Source organism: Aspergillus oryzae, chromosome 3 (assembly GCF_000184455.2).
Source record: "Aspergillus oryzae RIB40 DNA, chromosome 3".
NCBI classification, from domain to species: Eukaryota; Fungi; Ascomycota; class Eurotiomycetes; order Eurotiales; family Aspergillaceae; genus Aspergillus; species Aspergillus oryzae.
The window spans coordinates 3,922,468-3,935,504 of record NC_036437.1 but is presented as its reverse complement, the minus strand read 5'-3'; the positions used below and the strand labels follow the sequence as shown (position 1 = coordinate 3,935,504).

The following is a 13,037-nucleotide window of genomic DNA, read 5'->3' as shown; positions in this document are numbered from 1 at the left end:
TGATGTCGCCTTTCTAGACAAGAAGAATATATTCAATGAGTGTCGGAATACCTCCCGAGGTGCCTGGTACCTAGTACCTCTACTAGTTTATTAGTCCCTGACCTAGGGTTATTGAATGAATTTGTGCTAATTAGTCGTTGACATGCATCAAAGTTCGGTCTTATCGATAAAGACCGTCTGATCGCCAAGGTGTAATCACGTGCTGCGAGGCCTTTGATATTGCAAGGTGAGTTCTCCGCATATATCCGACTACGCATCAATTCTATCGCCATGTATGGTCGCATAATTTCTCCATGGGCCCGGTATACGCTTCCGGGCACTGGTCTCCGGTTACCGACATCCACAAATGCAAGATGTTTCGAGCCGGGGAGAAGATACTTCTCTCGCAATTCTTTTTTAGGACAAAATGCCTCCGCACCGTTTAATACTCCTCAGGCACAGAAGCGAAATGCGTCCACATTGTATTATTATCGCACTTTGCTCCTTGCGATTCATTTCTGACGGCGTCTAGGTACTATACGGCCAGTCTTATTCTCGGAACAGTTGCGCTCGCATACGGCTCCGTCCCTCTATATAAGATGGTGGGTATCAATCGCCAAGCACCCATTTATCCGCAGCAGGAGCTGAACTCTACGATTATGTAGATCTGCCAACAGACTGGTTGGGGTGGCCAGCCCATCCTTACCCATCGCGGAGGAGACGCCGATACCGCATCTCGTGTGACGCCTGTAACAGACGCTCGTCGACTCCGAATTACGTTCAATGGTTCAGTCTCCGACGTTTTGCCATGGAAGTTCACCCCTCAACAGCGCGAAGTCCGAGTACTGCCTGGTGAAACGGCCCTTGCCTTCTATACCGCAACGAACAAGGGCCCTTCGGATATCATTGGTGTTGCAACATACAGCGTCACGCCGGGCCAAGTTGCCCCGTACTTCAGTAAGATTCAATGTTTCTGTTTCGAAGAGCAGAAGTTGAATGCTGGTGAATCTGTCGACATGCCTGTTTTCTTCTACATTGATCCGGACTTCACGAAAGATCCGCAAATGAAGGGCATTGACACCATCACACTCTCATACACCTTCTTCAGTAAGCAAACGGCCGGCCTGCAGATCAAGGTGTAACGGGTTGCTGACGCACAACAGAAGCGCGATATGATGACAACGGAGTTCTCAAGCCGATACCAACGAACTGATCATATAGACTGATTACTGTTTCCCATCCCTCGAAACATCAACGCTTGGATTGGCCACATCACAGCTTCAGTAGATAAGCCCACGTCGGAAGCCTGATAGCCCGAATCGGCGTCGAGGAAGCGAGGTTACCCAAGCAGCACAACAATCGTGAAGCGCTAGGATAAGCTCTGGCGAAATCCCTCGTAATTTCTCTCCATATCGGGAGATATTTGAGCTCGCGGGAAAGTTGTATCTCCTCTCCAAAAGAATACCCATATATGTATCATAGCAATGGATATCTGTACATTATGTTTTCCCGCTTGATGGCACCAATTGTAGACTCTTACAGTTCAATAAGGTGGAAACTGCTCGGAAAAACGACTTACAGCCTCTCTTCTCGGTGATAGGGTAGTAATTAGCAAAGCTCCGTAGCAGTCTCAATACATTGAGAAGCTGAAGATCTACTATCCACTCTGTACTGGTATCTATGTACGATTGTAAGCACCCGTGCACGGACCACCAATTAAGCTCGCGTGTCACGATCTTCCCGACGCGTCTTGCTCTCCGATCCATCTAAGCTATCTTTACATTTGTGAGAAGCACTCGATAGCCTCACACCGCCGTAACAAATACGAGAGCACTAAAGATGGCTTTGCTAGTTGACAAACTGCGACCACGCTCGCTCGAAGCTCTCTCATATCATCATGAACTGTCCGCACGCTTGAAGTCACTGGTAATCAAACCTGAACCAGATTTTTGTTAAGAAAAACCACCAATTGACATTATTCTTGTTTTAGGCACAAAGTGGAGATTTCCCCCATCTACTCATGTACGGACCATCAGGCGCAGGCAAGAAGACGCGGACAATCGCGACATTAAAAGAGCTGTACGGTGCGGGTGTGGAAAAGATCAAGATCGATGCCAGAGTCTACCAGACGACGAGTAACCGGAAGCTCGAATTCAACATTGTATCGTCTGTATACCATCTGGAGATTACACCTTCGGATGTAGGAAACTATGACCGTGTCGTCGTGCAGGAACTGCTCAAAGAGATTGCGCAAACACAGCAGGTCGATCTCTCCGCAAAGCAAAGGTTCAAGGTTGTTGTTATCAATGAAGCAGATCATCTGAGTCGTGACGCCCAGGCAGCTCTGAGACGGACTATGGAGAAATACAGTCCCAACCTGAGATTAATTCTATTGGCCAATAGCACCTCAAATATCATTGCTCCGATTCGTTCCAGAACCCTGCTGGTCAGGGTTGCGGCACCAACGGAAGACCAGATCTGCTCTGTGCTCAGCGCTGCTGGCAAGAGGGAAGGCTGGCCGGAGGCGCCCGGGCTTAATAAGAAGATAGCAAAGGAGAGCGGACGCAATCTCCGACGCGCGTTACTCATGTTTGAAGCTATCTATGCTCAAAGGTATGATCGTATTATATATCATTCTCGGCTCTAGGCTGACCCTATCCGACCAATAGTGAGAAGGTGACAGAGAACACTCCGATCCCACCTCCGGACTGGGAGGTGCTCATTTCTATTACGGCTGATGAGATTCTGGCCGAGCGGTCGCCAGCTCGACTATTGCAAGTCCGGGCGCGCTTGTACGATCTCTTAACTCACTGCATCCCGCCGACTACTATTCTCAAGGTCTGACTACGGATCGATGAAGGATTATCTGGTCAACGCTGACTAGTATCTTAGACTCTCACCTTCAAGCTCATCGCCAAGGTAGACGATGCTCTGAAGCCCGACGTTATTAAATGGTCTGCATTCTACGAGCACAGAGTCACACAAGGAAGCGTAAGAACCCAGACCAGAATACTGTAGCCAGCTAAGGATACTGACCTATATTACAGAAAGTTATCTTCCACCTGGAGGCCTTCGTCGCCAAATTCATGCGCATCTATGAAAGGTTCGACTCCTAAGTAACAATACAGCCAAGCATCCACACTAACAATCAACACAGCTACCTAATGGGCATGGACTTCTAAATCGTAGAAAAGAAAGAAAAAAATAATAATCCACGATTTATGATTGTTCTGTATAATATGTGACAGCAGCCTTAATAGGAAGGTGCTAATTGCGTGGTTTCTGGGGCAGGATACAGATTCAGGTCTTGATGAGTTCCATTGGCGTTTTTGTAGGATATCACAAAATAAATCGGCAATTTCTGCAAACAAGAACTTCCGTGCTCGTCTAGGAACCGGGTTCGGAACTGACGTGGTCTAGAATGCTGCCGTAAAACCAAGTTCTTCCCCATGGGGGAAAGGGTTGAAGACGGACATGATAGACTACGTCATACAGTTCCTCTATAAATTGGGAGGACCAGCCACTGCCGAACTAACTTGGGGTTTCAAAGTTTGGACTAATTTTGAACGTACATATGCGAAAGGATTTCAAGTTCCTCTATTGTATATTATCCTAGGCCTTGGAGATTATGTCGGATACTAGGCTGATGGACACTGAACCGGGTGGTGAGAGTACTCAGTGAGTCTTTTTTTCTCCCAAACTATTATTTGTTTATGCGGATTTTGTTTAACCGAAGATGAAGGTATGAATCCATTCGAGAGTTTACGGAAACTCCAGCGAAGCAAACTGGGCAATTAGGTGGTATGTTGGTTCAGCTTGGCGGGAAAATCATATCTTATTCGGAGTAATATTGGAATTGACCAGTCCAAGGAAATATGCCACATACGAGGAGTGAAATGATGCAACTTTTGGACCCGGATACTAGTTCAAAGGCGGAAGATGAGGATGCCGAATGGGCAAGGAGATTTTCAGGACAAAGTGGTGTCATGGGAGAAGCGGATAAAGGTACAGTTGGTCTTTGGTTTCCTTCAATCTAACTCCGTGTATAAGACATCGACACATGTGGGAATAAAACATTCAAGAAAGAACCAAAAGCTGATGATAATATACACAAGACCTCAAGCCCGAAACCCAAGATGGCGATGCAGAAGCAGCGAGGAGTAGGAGACAGCAGGGATATGGACCTGGTTCCGGCGTCGGAGCTTAAAATTTGTCGCGCGCAAATAATGTAGTAATACGGCCAAATGGAATATATGCGATTTGTTTATTGAGAAGCAGAGGGGCTAGACGAGGTCGAACTTGGCGGCGTAGACATGTTTGCCGCGCCCAGGGCTGGGCTCCGGCGGGGGCGCTTCAGACTTTCCAAAGTCACGCCGTTGCCGAGTTTCGTCAAGCCAACAACAGGGGGGTCGCCCTTCTTACAGAACTCCCAGAGTCCTAGACCGGATTGCGTTGTTAGTGTGGAACCGTCACCGGCCCGTTCGTAGAGCGAGAGCTATGCTTACCCGGCAACTTGTGGCCAGCCAATCTGAAAGCCTCCCTTGCGACTTTCTCGTGAATATCGCCCTTCAGTTCAAACACGATTCTGCTGACACCGACCTTCGCCGTCCAGTAGTCGAACTTTCCCTTACCCTTACCCATACGCTGTTCGTTACCCTTGGTGTACACACCGATGTTGGCGCTGACACGCTTGTAGAGCGTATAGTTCATTCCTCTTAAGCGTCTCTTAATGGTTTCTTCTGCGATCTTGAGCGACGAAGCCGGCAGTCGGCGGTCATGGTCCTTCATGCGCAAGCCGTAGTCGCCCCAGACGACAGTTGTACCGCGGGACGAACCGCCAGTCGCAACATGTGGGCGACCCTTGGGAGACTTCGACGTTTCCATGAACTTCGGAGTAAGCCAGTCAAGAGCCGGGGAGGTCGTGGAGAAGCATCGTGATAGCGGAGAGGCCGTAAAAGTTGTGGATAAACCTAATGTTGAGACGGTCAGCTTTCCGGCCCTGTAGAGAAAAATTCTTATGGAAAGAAATCCAACATACAGGTAGGCCGGAAAAGGGCCAATTGAGGCCCCGAGAACATCTTCATCGTGGAGGCCATGGTGAGATCTGATGCCAGGCCCTTTTCGTAGCGAATTAGCGATGTTGGATGAAGACTTCCAGACTATCGGCGTATCTGCAAGTCCGACTTTCCCCCAGTCCGAAACAGGTAAAACGAGGTTGGGGCACGGACCATGCGCGTGCTCCTTATGTAAGCCAATTAAATCACGTCGGCGACAAGAGCTCAAGGCAGCGCGTCGTGTTTTCCGATCTAGTTGCCTATACTCCGTAATGGTCATTTAAATTAAAAGCGTTTTGTGCATTGGTGCTTCAAATTTGCACTTACTCTCATCAATTCACCATTTGCCTGTTCATGGCATGCTCTGATAATTTTTAAAATCACCATGCCTGCTGATATCAGGAGCTTTTTTGGTGGCAAGCCGAGTAGCAGTCAGGGCTCTAGTGCCTCTCTTGCGAAGCCGCCCGCAAAGAAAGAGGTAAGGAAGGCTCCGCTGCCAAATTTACCTTTCCAGCTTCTGAAATTCGCGCTGTAATTTCATTGAATCAAGCTAATATGGAACTCTTAGGAACCTGCTGGCAGGAAAAGACGTAAGGCGTCAACCGTTTTACTCACTTGCGCCTTCATTAACCGGTCATGTAGGCGGGAGGAAAGTTGTGGATGACAGTGAAGATGAGGACGATGTCAAAGCGACCAAGGCGCCACCTCCCAAAGCTAAGGAGCTGACAAAGCCGTATGCATTGCAATGTACCTGCTCAAAGCTGCTAACTCACCCACTGACCATCTTTGTGAAGGAAGCCCGATGAACCGCAAGGGGAGGTAACGACCACTTCGGACTACTTCGCCTCCAGCAAGAAGAGAGGAAGACCAGCCAAAACCAGTACTGCGACGCCCATCAAGGAACCTCAGCCCCCCAATGACACCATTTCGGAAGAGGGTAAAGCCAGCAAATCACCGCGAGCGAATAAACAGACCGAGAAAAAGGAGGCCCTCAAGCGACCAACGCGCGAATCTAAGAGGAACGCTACAACTGTCCTAGACGATGAAAGACTCGGCGGTGATGACATATTTGCAACGGAGTTTGGGAAGCCGGGTAAAGGGGATGATGATTATGTTGAGGATGAGCACAGTGAAAAGGATAGTGATCTCGAGGAACTTGCAGTGAAGCCGGCCACCGCAGCTTCGAGTAGGCCTGGACGTAAGAAGCCAGCCTCGAAGTTAGCCCCAGATGACGACGACGTAGTTATGGAGGATGCCCCGAAACAACCGAAGAGAGCAACGAAATCGGCAGCTTCACAGCCTGGAAGGAAACGGAAATCTGAAGCCCTGGGCAAAGAGGAGGACGACGAACCCCAGGAAGGCCCTAAAAAGGTTACTTCACCTTCGAAAGCGTCGTCAACAGCTCGTGCGCCTAAGAAACCAAAGGGGTCTCCGTCTAAGAAAGACCAGCCCGAAAGCAAGGAAATACAGAGCATCTTTGACAGTATCCCAACTGTCCGACCACCCTCACCCCCACCAGAATCTGGCGACAAGAAGAAGTTTAACCCGTTCGCCGCACGAGCGCGCTCCCCCGCAGCAGCCGGAACCGCTGAAATACCGGTCGGGGCTGAAAATTGCCTTGCAGGGTTGTCTTTCGTTTTCACCGGTGTCCTTGACACTTTAGGTCGTGAGGAAGGACAAAACCTTGTCAAAAAATATGGCGGCAAAGTTACTGGAGCTCCGAGTTCAAAGACAAGTTACGTTGTCCTCGGAGGTGATGCTGGTCCTAAAAAGCTTAAGACAATCAGGGATCATAACCTGAAAACAATCAATGAGGAAGGTCTCTTCGAGCTCATTCGAAGATTGCCAGCCAACGGCGGTGACGGAAAAGCCGCTGAAAAGTATGAAGAAAAGAGGAAGGCAGAAGACAAGAAAATTCGAGCCATGGCTGCTGAAATTGAACAGGAAGAGAAGCGCAAGGCGAAGGCTACCAGTACAGCAGCAGCTAAGGCGTCCGCGGGATCCCAGGCGCCATCAAGCTCGCAAAGCCCTAGACCTGAGGATGAACTCTGGACCACAAAATACGCACCAACGTCGATGAACATGATCTGTGGCAATAAAACCGCGGTCGAGAAGCTTCAAAGTTGGCTTCGAGATTGGCACAAGAATGCTAAGGGGAACTTCTCGAAACCCGGTAAGGATGGCACTGGAATTTACCGCGCGGTCATGATCCACGGCCCCCCAGGAATCGGTAAGACAACCGCAGCACATCTGGTGGCGAAGCTCGAAGGCTACGATATCGTCGAAACTAATGCCAGTGATACGAGGAGCAAAAAACTTGTTGAAACCGGTCTTTTGGGTGTCTTGGATACAACGTCCCTGCAAGGTTATTTTGCCGCTGACGGCCAAAAGGTGCACAGAGAGAAAAAGAATATGGTATTGATCATGGACGAGGTAGACGGAATGTCAGCTGGAGACCGAGGCGGTGTTGGGGCGTTAGCTGCTATTGCAAAGAAAACTCACATCCCACTCATCCTTATATGTAACGAACGTAGGCTTCCGAAAATGAAGCCCTTCGATCACGTTACGTATGAGCTACCCTTTAGACGTCCGACTGCTGAACAAATCAGAGCTAGACTTTCAACGATCTGTTTCCGAGAGGGTTTGAAGATTCCGCCCCCTGTTCTCGACAGTCTCATCGAAGGGACGCATGCCGACATTCGTCAAATTATTAATATGCTGTCGACTGTGAAGCTGGATCAACAAAACCTGGATTTTGAGAAGGGGCGGGAGATGTCCAAGGCCTGGGAAAAGCATGTTATCCTGAAGCCCTGGGATATTGTATCCAAAATCCTCAGCGCTCAGATGTTCTCTCCAAGTTCCAAAGCGACGTTAAACGACAAGATCGAACTTTATTTCAATGATCACGAGTTCAGCTACTTGATGCTTCAAGAGAACTATCTAAGAACAAGGCCAGCCTTGTCTGGTAATTATCAAGGCAAGGAGCAAAAGTTGAAGTTGCTCGAGCTGGCGGATAACGCAGCGTCGAGCATCAGTGACGGTGACCTGGTCGACAGAATGATCCATGGAACACAACAGCAATGGAGTCTGATGCCAACCCATGCTGTCTTCAGCTTTGTTCGGCCCGCCAGTTTCGCTTACGGCAATATGACCGAGCGAGCTGGCTTCACTAGTTGGCTAGGTCAGAACAGCAAACAAGGTATGTATTCTTCAACTACTTATATATCTATTTTGCTAACGGAGTAATTACAGGGAAGCTTTGGCGTTGTACCAGGGAGATCCAGGGCCACATGCGCCTTCGTGCCTCCGGAGACCGTGACGAAATCAGACAACAATATCTACCCCTCATCTGGGACAAGCTTGTTCGCCGGTTGATGAAGGATGGAAAAGAAGGCGTTGAGGACGTCATTGATTTCATGGACAGTTATTTCCTCACCCGGGACGACTGGGATGCCCTGGTCGAGCTTGGCCTTGGCCCTATGGATCAATCAATGGTGAAACTAGATACACAGACGAAAGCGACATTCACACGACTCTATAACCAGCGCTCGCATCCACTTCCCTTTATGAAAGCCAGCAGCGTCGCTGCTCCAAAGAAGATGCCAAAGGAGAAGCCCGATATTGAAGATGCCATCGACGAGTCGGATGATGAAGTGCTTGAGGATGATACCAAAGAGGATGATGAAAGTGAAGAACTGGACCTGAAGAAGGACAAATATGTCCGGGTACCGAAGAAACCGGCGGCGAAATCCGCGGCGAAGGGCGGCTCAGGCAAAGGGAAGAAGGCTAAGAAAGCCACCGACGATGATTTTATTGATGACGACGAGAAACCGTTGAAAGGAAGAGGTCGAAAGGCCAAGGCTTAGTGCGTTTCACTTTTTCATGGTGGACGTTTGGTGAGAAAAACCTCTCTTTCCTTTTGAAAACCGCATTGGGGAATGATGGGTAATGGCAATGTCTGTAATGGTTATTAGTTAGGTACTTGTATTATATTAGAACGATGACTATGTTAAACCAAACCCCATCATTCTGTGCCAATAATTTAGCTGTTGATTAAAATAATCTAAACAAATAATCTACGAGGGATCGGCGGCGCATTATCTACATCCATGTTTCTTGGCTGATCTGCGGAGATTGTCTTGGGAGAACCCGCAATTTGCTTGCTCTTCCTCAGCTACTCAGCACTAAAACCTTCACCAACTCCCTTCACGACCTTATTATCTCGTTCTTATTTATCTCCCCTTATACTCTACATCGGGCTGGCCCTGGTTGAGAACGAACCTTCATTTGATCACTCTATTGCTGACCACGTTCAGCGCATCTATCCACTCTCAACGTAGTACTTGGAATCATGCCCAGACGAACACCACCAGCGACTATACAGTGTCTACCTTAAATCCAGAATTTACCTGATCGCTACCAAAGTTCAATATCTATATCCTCTCAACATCTACTCACAACTGCGGGAAGATGTCTCTCCTTCACAATGAAGAGTACGTCTAGTGATGCGCATCTCACATCTGCTTCCGCCACCTTCCCCGCGATCGCCCTTCATACCAAGAATCCAGTACTAAAAGAATGGCAGTTTTACGATATGGCAACTGCGCACCTCTTATCTATCCACAATCAAAGACGGAATAGGCGATAGACTCATCAACGTGAACAACTCGGTTCTCAACACTCCTGGATTTCGCGCGGCGGGCTGGTCGTCGGCTTCCACAAATCCTAGCGCACAGAGCGTAGCAGCCCATATCCGCCGGACATACTCCCCTCCGATTCCCACCACCGCTGCAGTTACCTCGGAGTATTATCAACTTGGTGTTTCCAGGGATGCAAACGAAGCCCAGAGATTTGGTTTAGGGGAGGATGGCGAGGAAGATGAAGGGGGTATGGTGACGGGTAAAAGCTCGACGGAGGTGATAGGGCGCCGGCCCCATGGACGCGCTGGGAAAAGGACCCATCGAAAGGAGCGACAGCAAAACGATTCCTATAAACAAAGAGATGCGGAGGAGGATGACAGCAGTGATTTGAGTGATGAGAGCGACGATGATGTGGATAGTCAAAGGTTTGTCGATATTAGTGATTTGAGGTTCTTATATTCCCAGACTACATCCCGGTGCTAAACTGGTGCAGGGCTTCCCAACAGATCAAATTTCCTAAACTACCAATACGGACACGGGCCGGATCCTCTCCAATACGTTCAACGGATCGTCAAGAAGGCCCACAACTTATGGTCACATCTCCTTCTCACCCCACGATGGGCATGCATTACCGCACGGGATCGCTAGGAACTGCTGTTAGTGTGAATGAGCGGCCACGGCGAGATACAACTACTACCGCTAGCAGCGACATGTCTTCGGATAATGAAATGGGCTCCTTGGCGTCACGGAAGCAGATTCAGTTCTCTGGTCAGGATCAGGTTATAGAGTTGGCTAGTAACAGGCGCAGGGGAGCTGGAAACAGGAATCTTGGAGGACTAGATGAGCACCCAGAAGATTCGGGAGCTGAGTCCGAGGACTCGGCACTTTCATCTGATTTCGATGCCACCGCCGGCTCTGCATCACTCTTGGTAGGCGTCGGTATCACTGGAAGCTTGGATTCATCATCACCTATGATGATGCATAAGTTGCCGAATGGAACAGGACCTCAAACGGCATCTCCTAGGAAGGCCAAAACACCAGCTCCCGAATTGCAAGACTTGCCTCCGCCGCGGCCTATTAGCACAGTGCAACCTGTTAGTTTGCTGTCGAAGGCACTCAACGCGCGCAAACGTGCACCGACCAATCCGGTTGAGAAATTTGCGGTACTCTCGGGCAAAGGCCTTACTGATGCATTGAATATCAAGTTATACTTGCCGTTTTCTTCTGACCCGGAAGAGCCGATTGACCTTCCTATTGCCCGGGAATCTAAACTCGCGGAACAACCAGCTCCCGTCACTGTTGTCGAGGCGATCGGTTTGGCACTCTGGCGATACTCGGAAGAAGGTCGTCAACCTGCTATTGAACGTAATAAGTTGACTGTTAACCGATGGGCGCTTCGAATGGTAGAAGACGGCGAAGTGGAATACGACTTTCCCGCTTTAGGACGAACGTCACAGATTATGGATTTTACGTCGAATAACAATCGAGCAACGGGGGCACGAGGTCGAGGCAGAGGGAAACAGTACGACGAATTTGCCCTGGTGGAGGCCTCCGATAGTGAATTTGAAGAGAACGAGCGCCAGTTTCCCATGGAGAGCCAAGCCGTTCTTCCTGAAGACACCAATGATGCAGCATCAGCTCTCAATGTTCCCTCCGCCCAACCGACTTCTCAAAACAAAGCGCCTCGACCCAATCCGATCTTAGGGCAACCGTTTTCGTCGGCACTCAATGACAATACGCTCACGCCTGCCGATCGGCCTGCGGTGCCAACGTCGCATGCTACGCCGCGACTGGGGGTCTCGAAGACCCTGAAGATCCGCTTCATCAATATTGAGGGTTCTACGCAAGTCACGACTCTCAACACGTCCACTGATAGCTACATCGCGGAGATCTTGGATTCGGTATGCAAACGCTGGGGCTTAGATAAGGGGAATTACCTCCTGAAGGTGATGGGATCCAATACGATCGCGCCTCTAGACCGCACCGTGGAAGCCCTGGGGAACCTTACCGAGCTTGATCTCGTGCGCCGGCGCTTCGGGCCCCAGTCGTTGACTGGCTCTCCGGGAAGCTCTTCCCCCAATGCACCGCTTCAAATTGACAGCGGCACTGTGCCATCGAGCAAGAAAGCGAAGAAGGGCGGACCGCGCATGTTACATCCGCTGGCGCAACAGCAGGACCTCATTGGGGGCTACTACCGTCGTTACCACGTGTTTCGCAAGCAATCCATGTCTTTCACCGCCTCGAACCATAAGATTCTCACGTTTGACAATGACTACATGCACATCATGCCGGGGGATACTGCGAAGACTGGATCGGACACTAAGACCCGGTCGATTAGTTTCAACGACGTTGTTGGATGCAAGGTGAGCCGTCGCCATCCCAAGAACTTCCGCGTGGTTGTGCTTCGCGGCAACGATGCGAACGAGCAGAAGCGATATGACTTTGAGGCGCGTAACGCACTGGAAGCGATGGAGATTGTGGATGAAATCAAGAAGAACATGGCGCATTATCGGATTTAGCCTCGTTCCAATTCGTTCGGAGATAATCTAAGGACGACGTCGAGACGACGATTGATATTGTGGAACGATATATCATTTGCTGCATAGAGACAGGCAATCCCCCAGACATGATCAAGTTCTAGATGTGCCGGCGTAACCTCTCATAGCTCCTTCAACATAAGAATTACGCTGGTTCAGCGGCGACATTCAATATTGAGTAATTTCTCCATATCTGACTTATTTCATTTTTTGGAGGTACTACCAAGTACTTAGTGGACATTTGGACACTACTGAAGCTCCGGCGAACCCACTACTAATCGAGCAAACGGCCGAGAAGGGAAATCTCCGAAGAGCGGGGCGTTCCGCCGATCCACTTGCCTTTGAATGATGAGGTCACGATGCAGGACTAATCCTGTCTGGTTAGTACTTCCTGAACGGTGCCCAATTTGTGGTATCTGATGGACTGATGGGGAGAGAGATACTAGGTTAGATGGAGGAGGATATGGTCTGACCATGAATTAGGTATCGAAAAAGACGGGCAGTTCCAGACCGTTTCACGGTTTGATGCGACACGAGGACTATTAGGAGGAGATATACTCTGTCGATTTACTTCGTCGGGGTATGATAAAGTGGTGATCTCATAGGGCCGGGGAGCGGAAAGCTTGAGGGTCTCTCTTATCCACAGTGATCTTGATGATTCATGATCTCTGGTATCGATGATTCTATGTCTATTATTTGACTTCGACTTCGGTTCGTGAGGTGAGGATGGATATGAATGACCTCGGACAGAGGGAACGCTGCGTTCAGTGGATCTCTTCCGAGTGGTCATTCATGCCGGGTGTCGTGATCTTCGACAGCTAATACGC

The 13,037-nt window shown here is 49.4% G+C and overlaps 5 protein-coding genes across 5 annotated transcripts; 4 read left to right on the top strand and 1 right to left on the bottom strand.

The window, feature by feature from the left end:
* Positions 1-270: 270 nt before the first annotated feature.
* Positions 271-1,192, top strand: AO090026000421 (cytochrome c oxidase assembly protein; the record flags this gene model as incomplete). Its single annotated transcript, XM_023236070.1, has 5 exons — positions 271-322; positions 401-461; positions 512-581; positions 645-1,086; positions 1,143-1,192. The coding sequence occupies 5 exons, from the start codon at positions 271-273 to the stop codon at positions 1,190-1,192; spliced, it is 675 nt and encodes a 224-aa protein (XP_023091030.1).
* A 626-nt stretch (positions 1,193-1,818) lies between these two features.
* On the top strand, positions 1,819-3,161 carry AO090026000422 (replication factor C subunit 5; the record flags this gene model as incomplete). Its single annotated transcript, XM_001821825.1, has 6 exons — positions 1,819-1,905; positions 1,970-2,592; positions 2,649-2,817; positions 2,872-2,970; positions 3,027-3,082; positions 3,137-3,161. The coding sequence occupies 6 exons, from the start codon at positions 1,819-1,821 to the stop codon at positions 3,159-3,161; spliced, it is 1,059 nt and encodes a 352-aa protein (XP_001821877.1).
* Positions 3,162-4,243: 1,082 nt separating this feature from the next.
* AO090026000423 (mitochondrial 54S ribosomal protein uL16m) lies at positions 4,244-5,075 on the bottom strand (the record flags this gene model as incomplete). The annotated part of the gene is made up of 3 exons (XM_001821826.3): positions 4,244-4,416; positions 4,485-4,949; positions 5,018-5,075. 3 exons carry the CDS (start codon positions 5,073-5,075, stop codon positions 4,244-4,246), a joined length of 696 nt encoding a protein of 231 aa, XP_001821878.1.
* Positions 5,076-5,418: 343 nt separating this feature from the next.
* Positions 5,419-8,899, top strand: AO090026000424 (replication factor C subunit 1; the record flags this gene model as incomplete). The annotated part of the gene is made up of 3 exons (XM_023236069.1): positions 5,419-5,564; positions 5,828-8,232; positions 8,286-8,899. The coding sequence occupies 3 exons, from the start codon at positions 5,419-5,421 to the stop codon at positions 8,897-8,899; spliced, it is 3,165 nt and encodes a 1,054-aa protein (XP_023091031.1).
* Positions 8,900-9,503: 604 nt separating this feature from the next.
* Positions 9,504-12,192, top strand: AO090026000425 (Sin1 family protein; the record flags this gene model as incomplete). Its single annotated transcript, XM_001821828.3, has 3 exons — positions 9,504-9,526; positions 9,619-10,098; positions 10,167-12,192. 3 exons carry the CDS (start codon positions 9,504-9,506, stop codon positions 12,190-12,192), a joined length of 2,529 nt encoding a protein of 842 aa, XP_001821880.1.
* Positions 12,193-13,037: the final 845 nt, after the last annotated feature.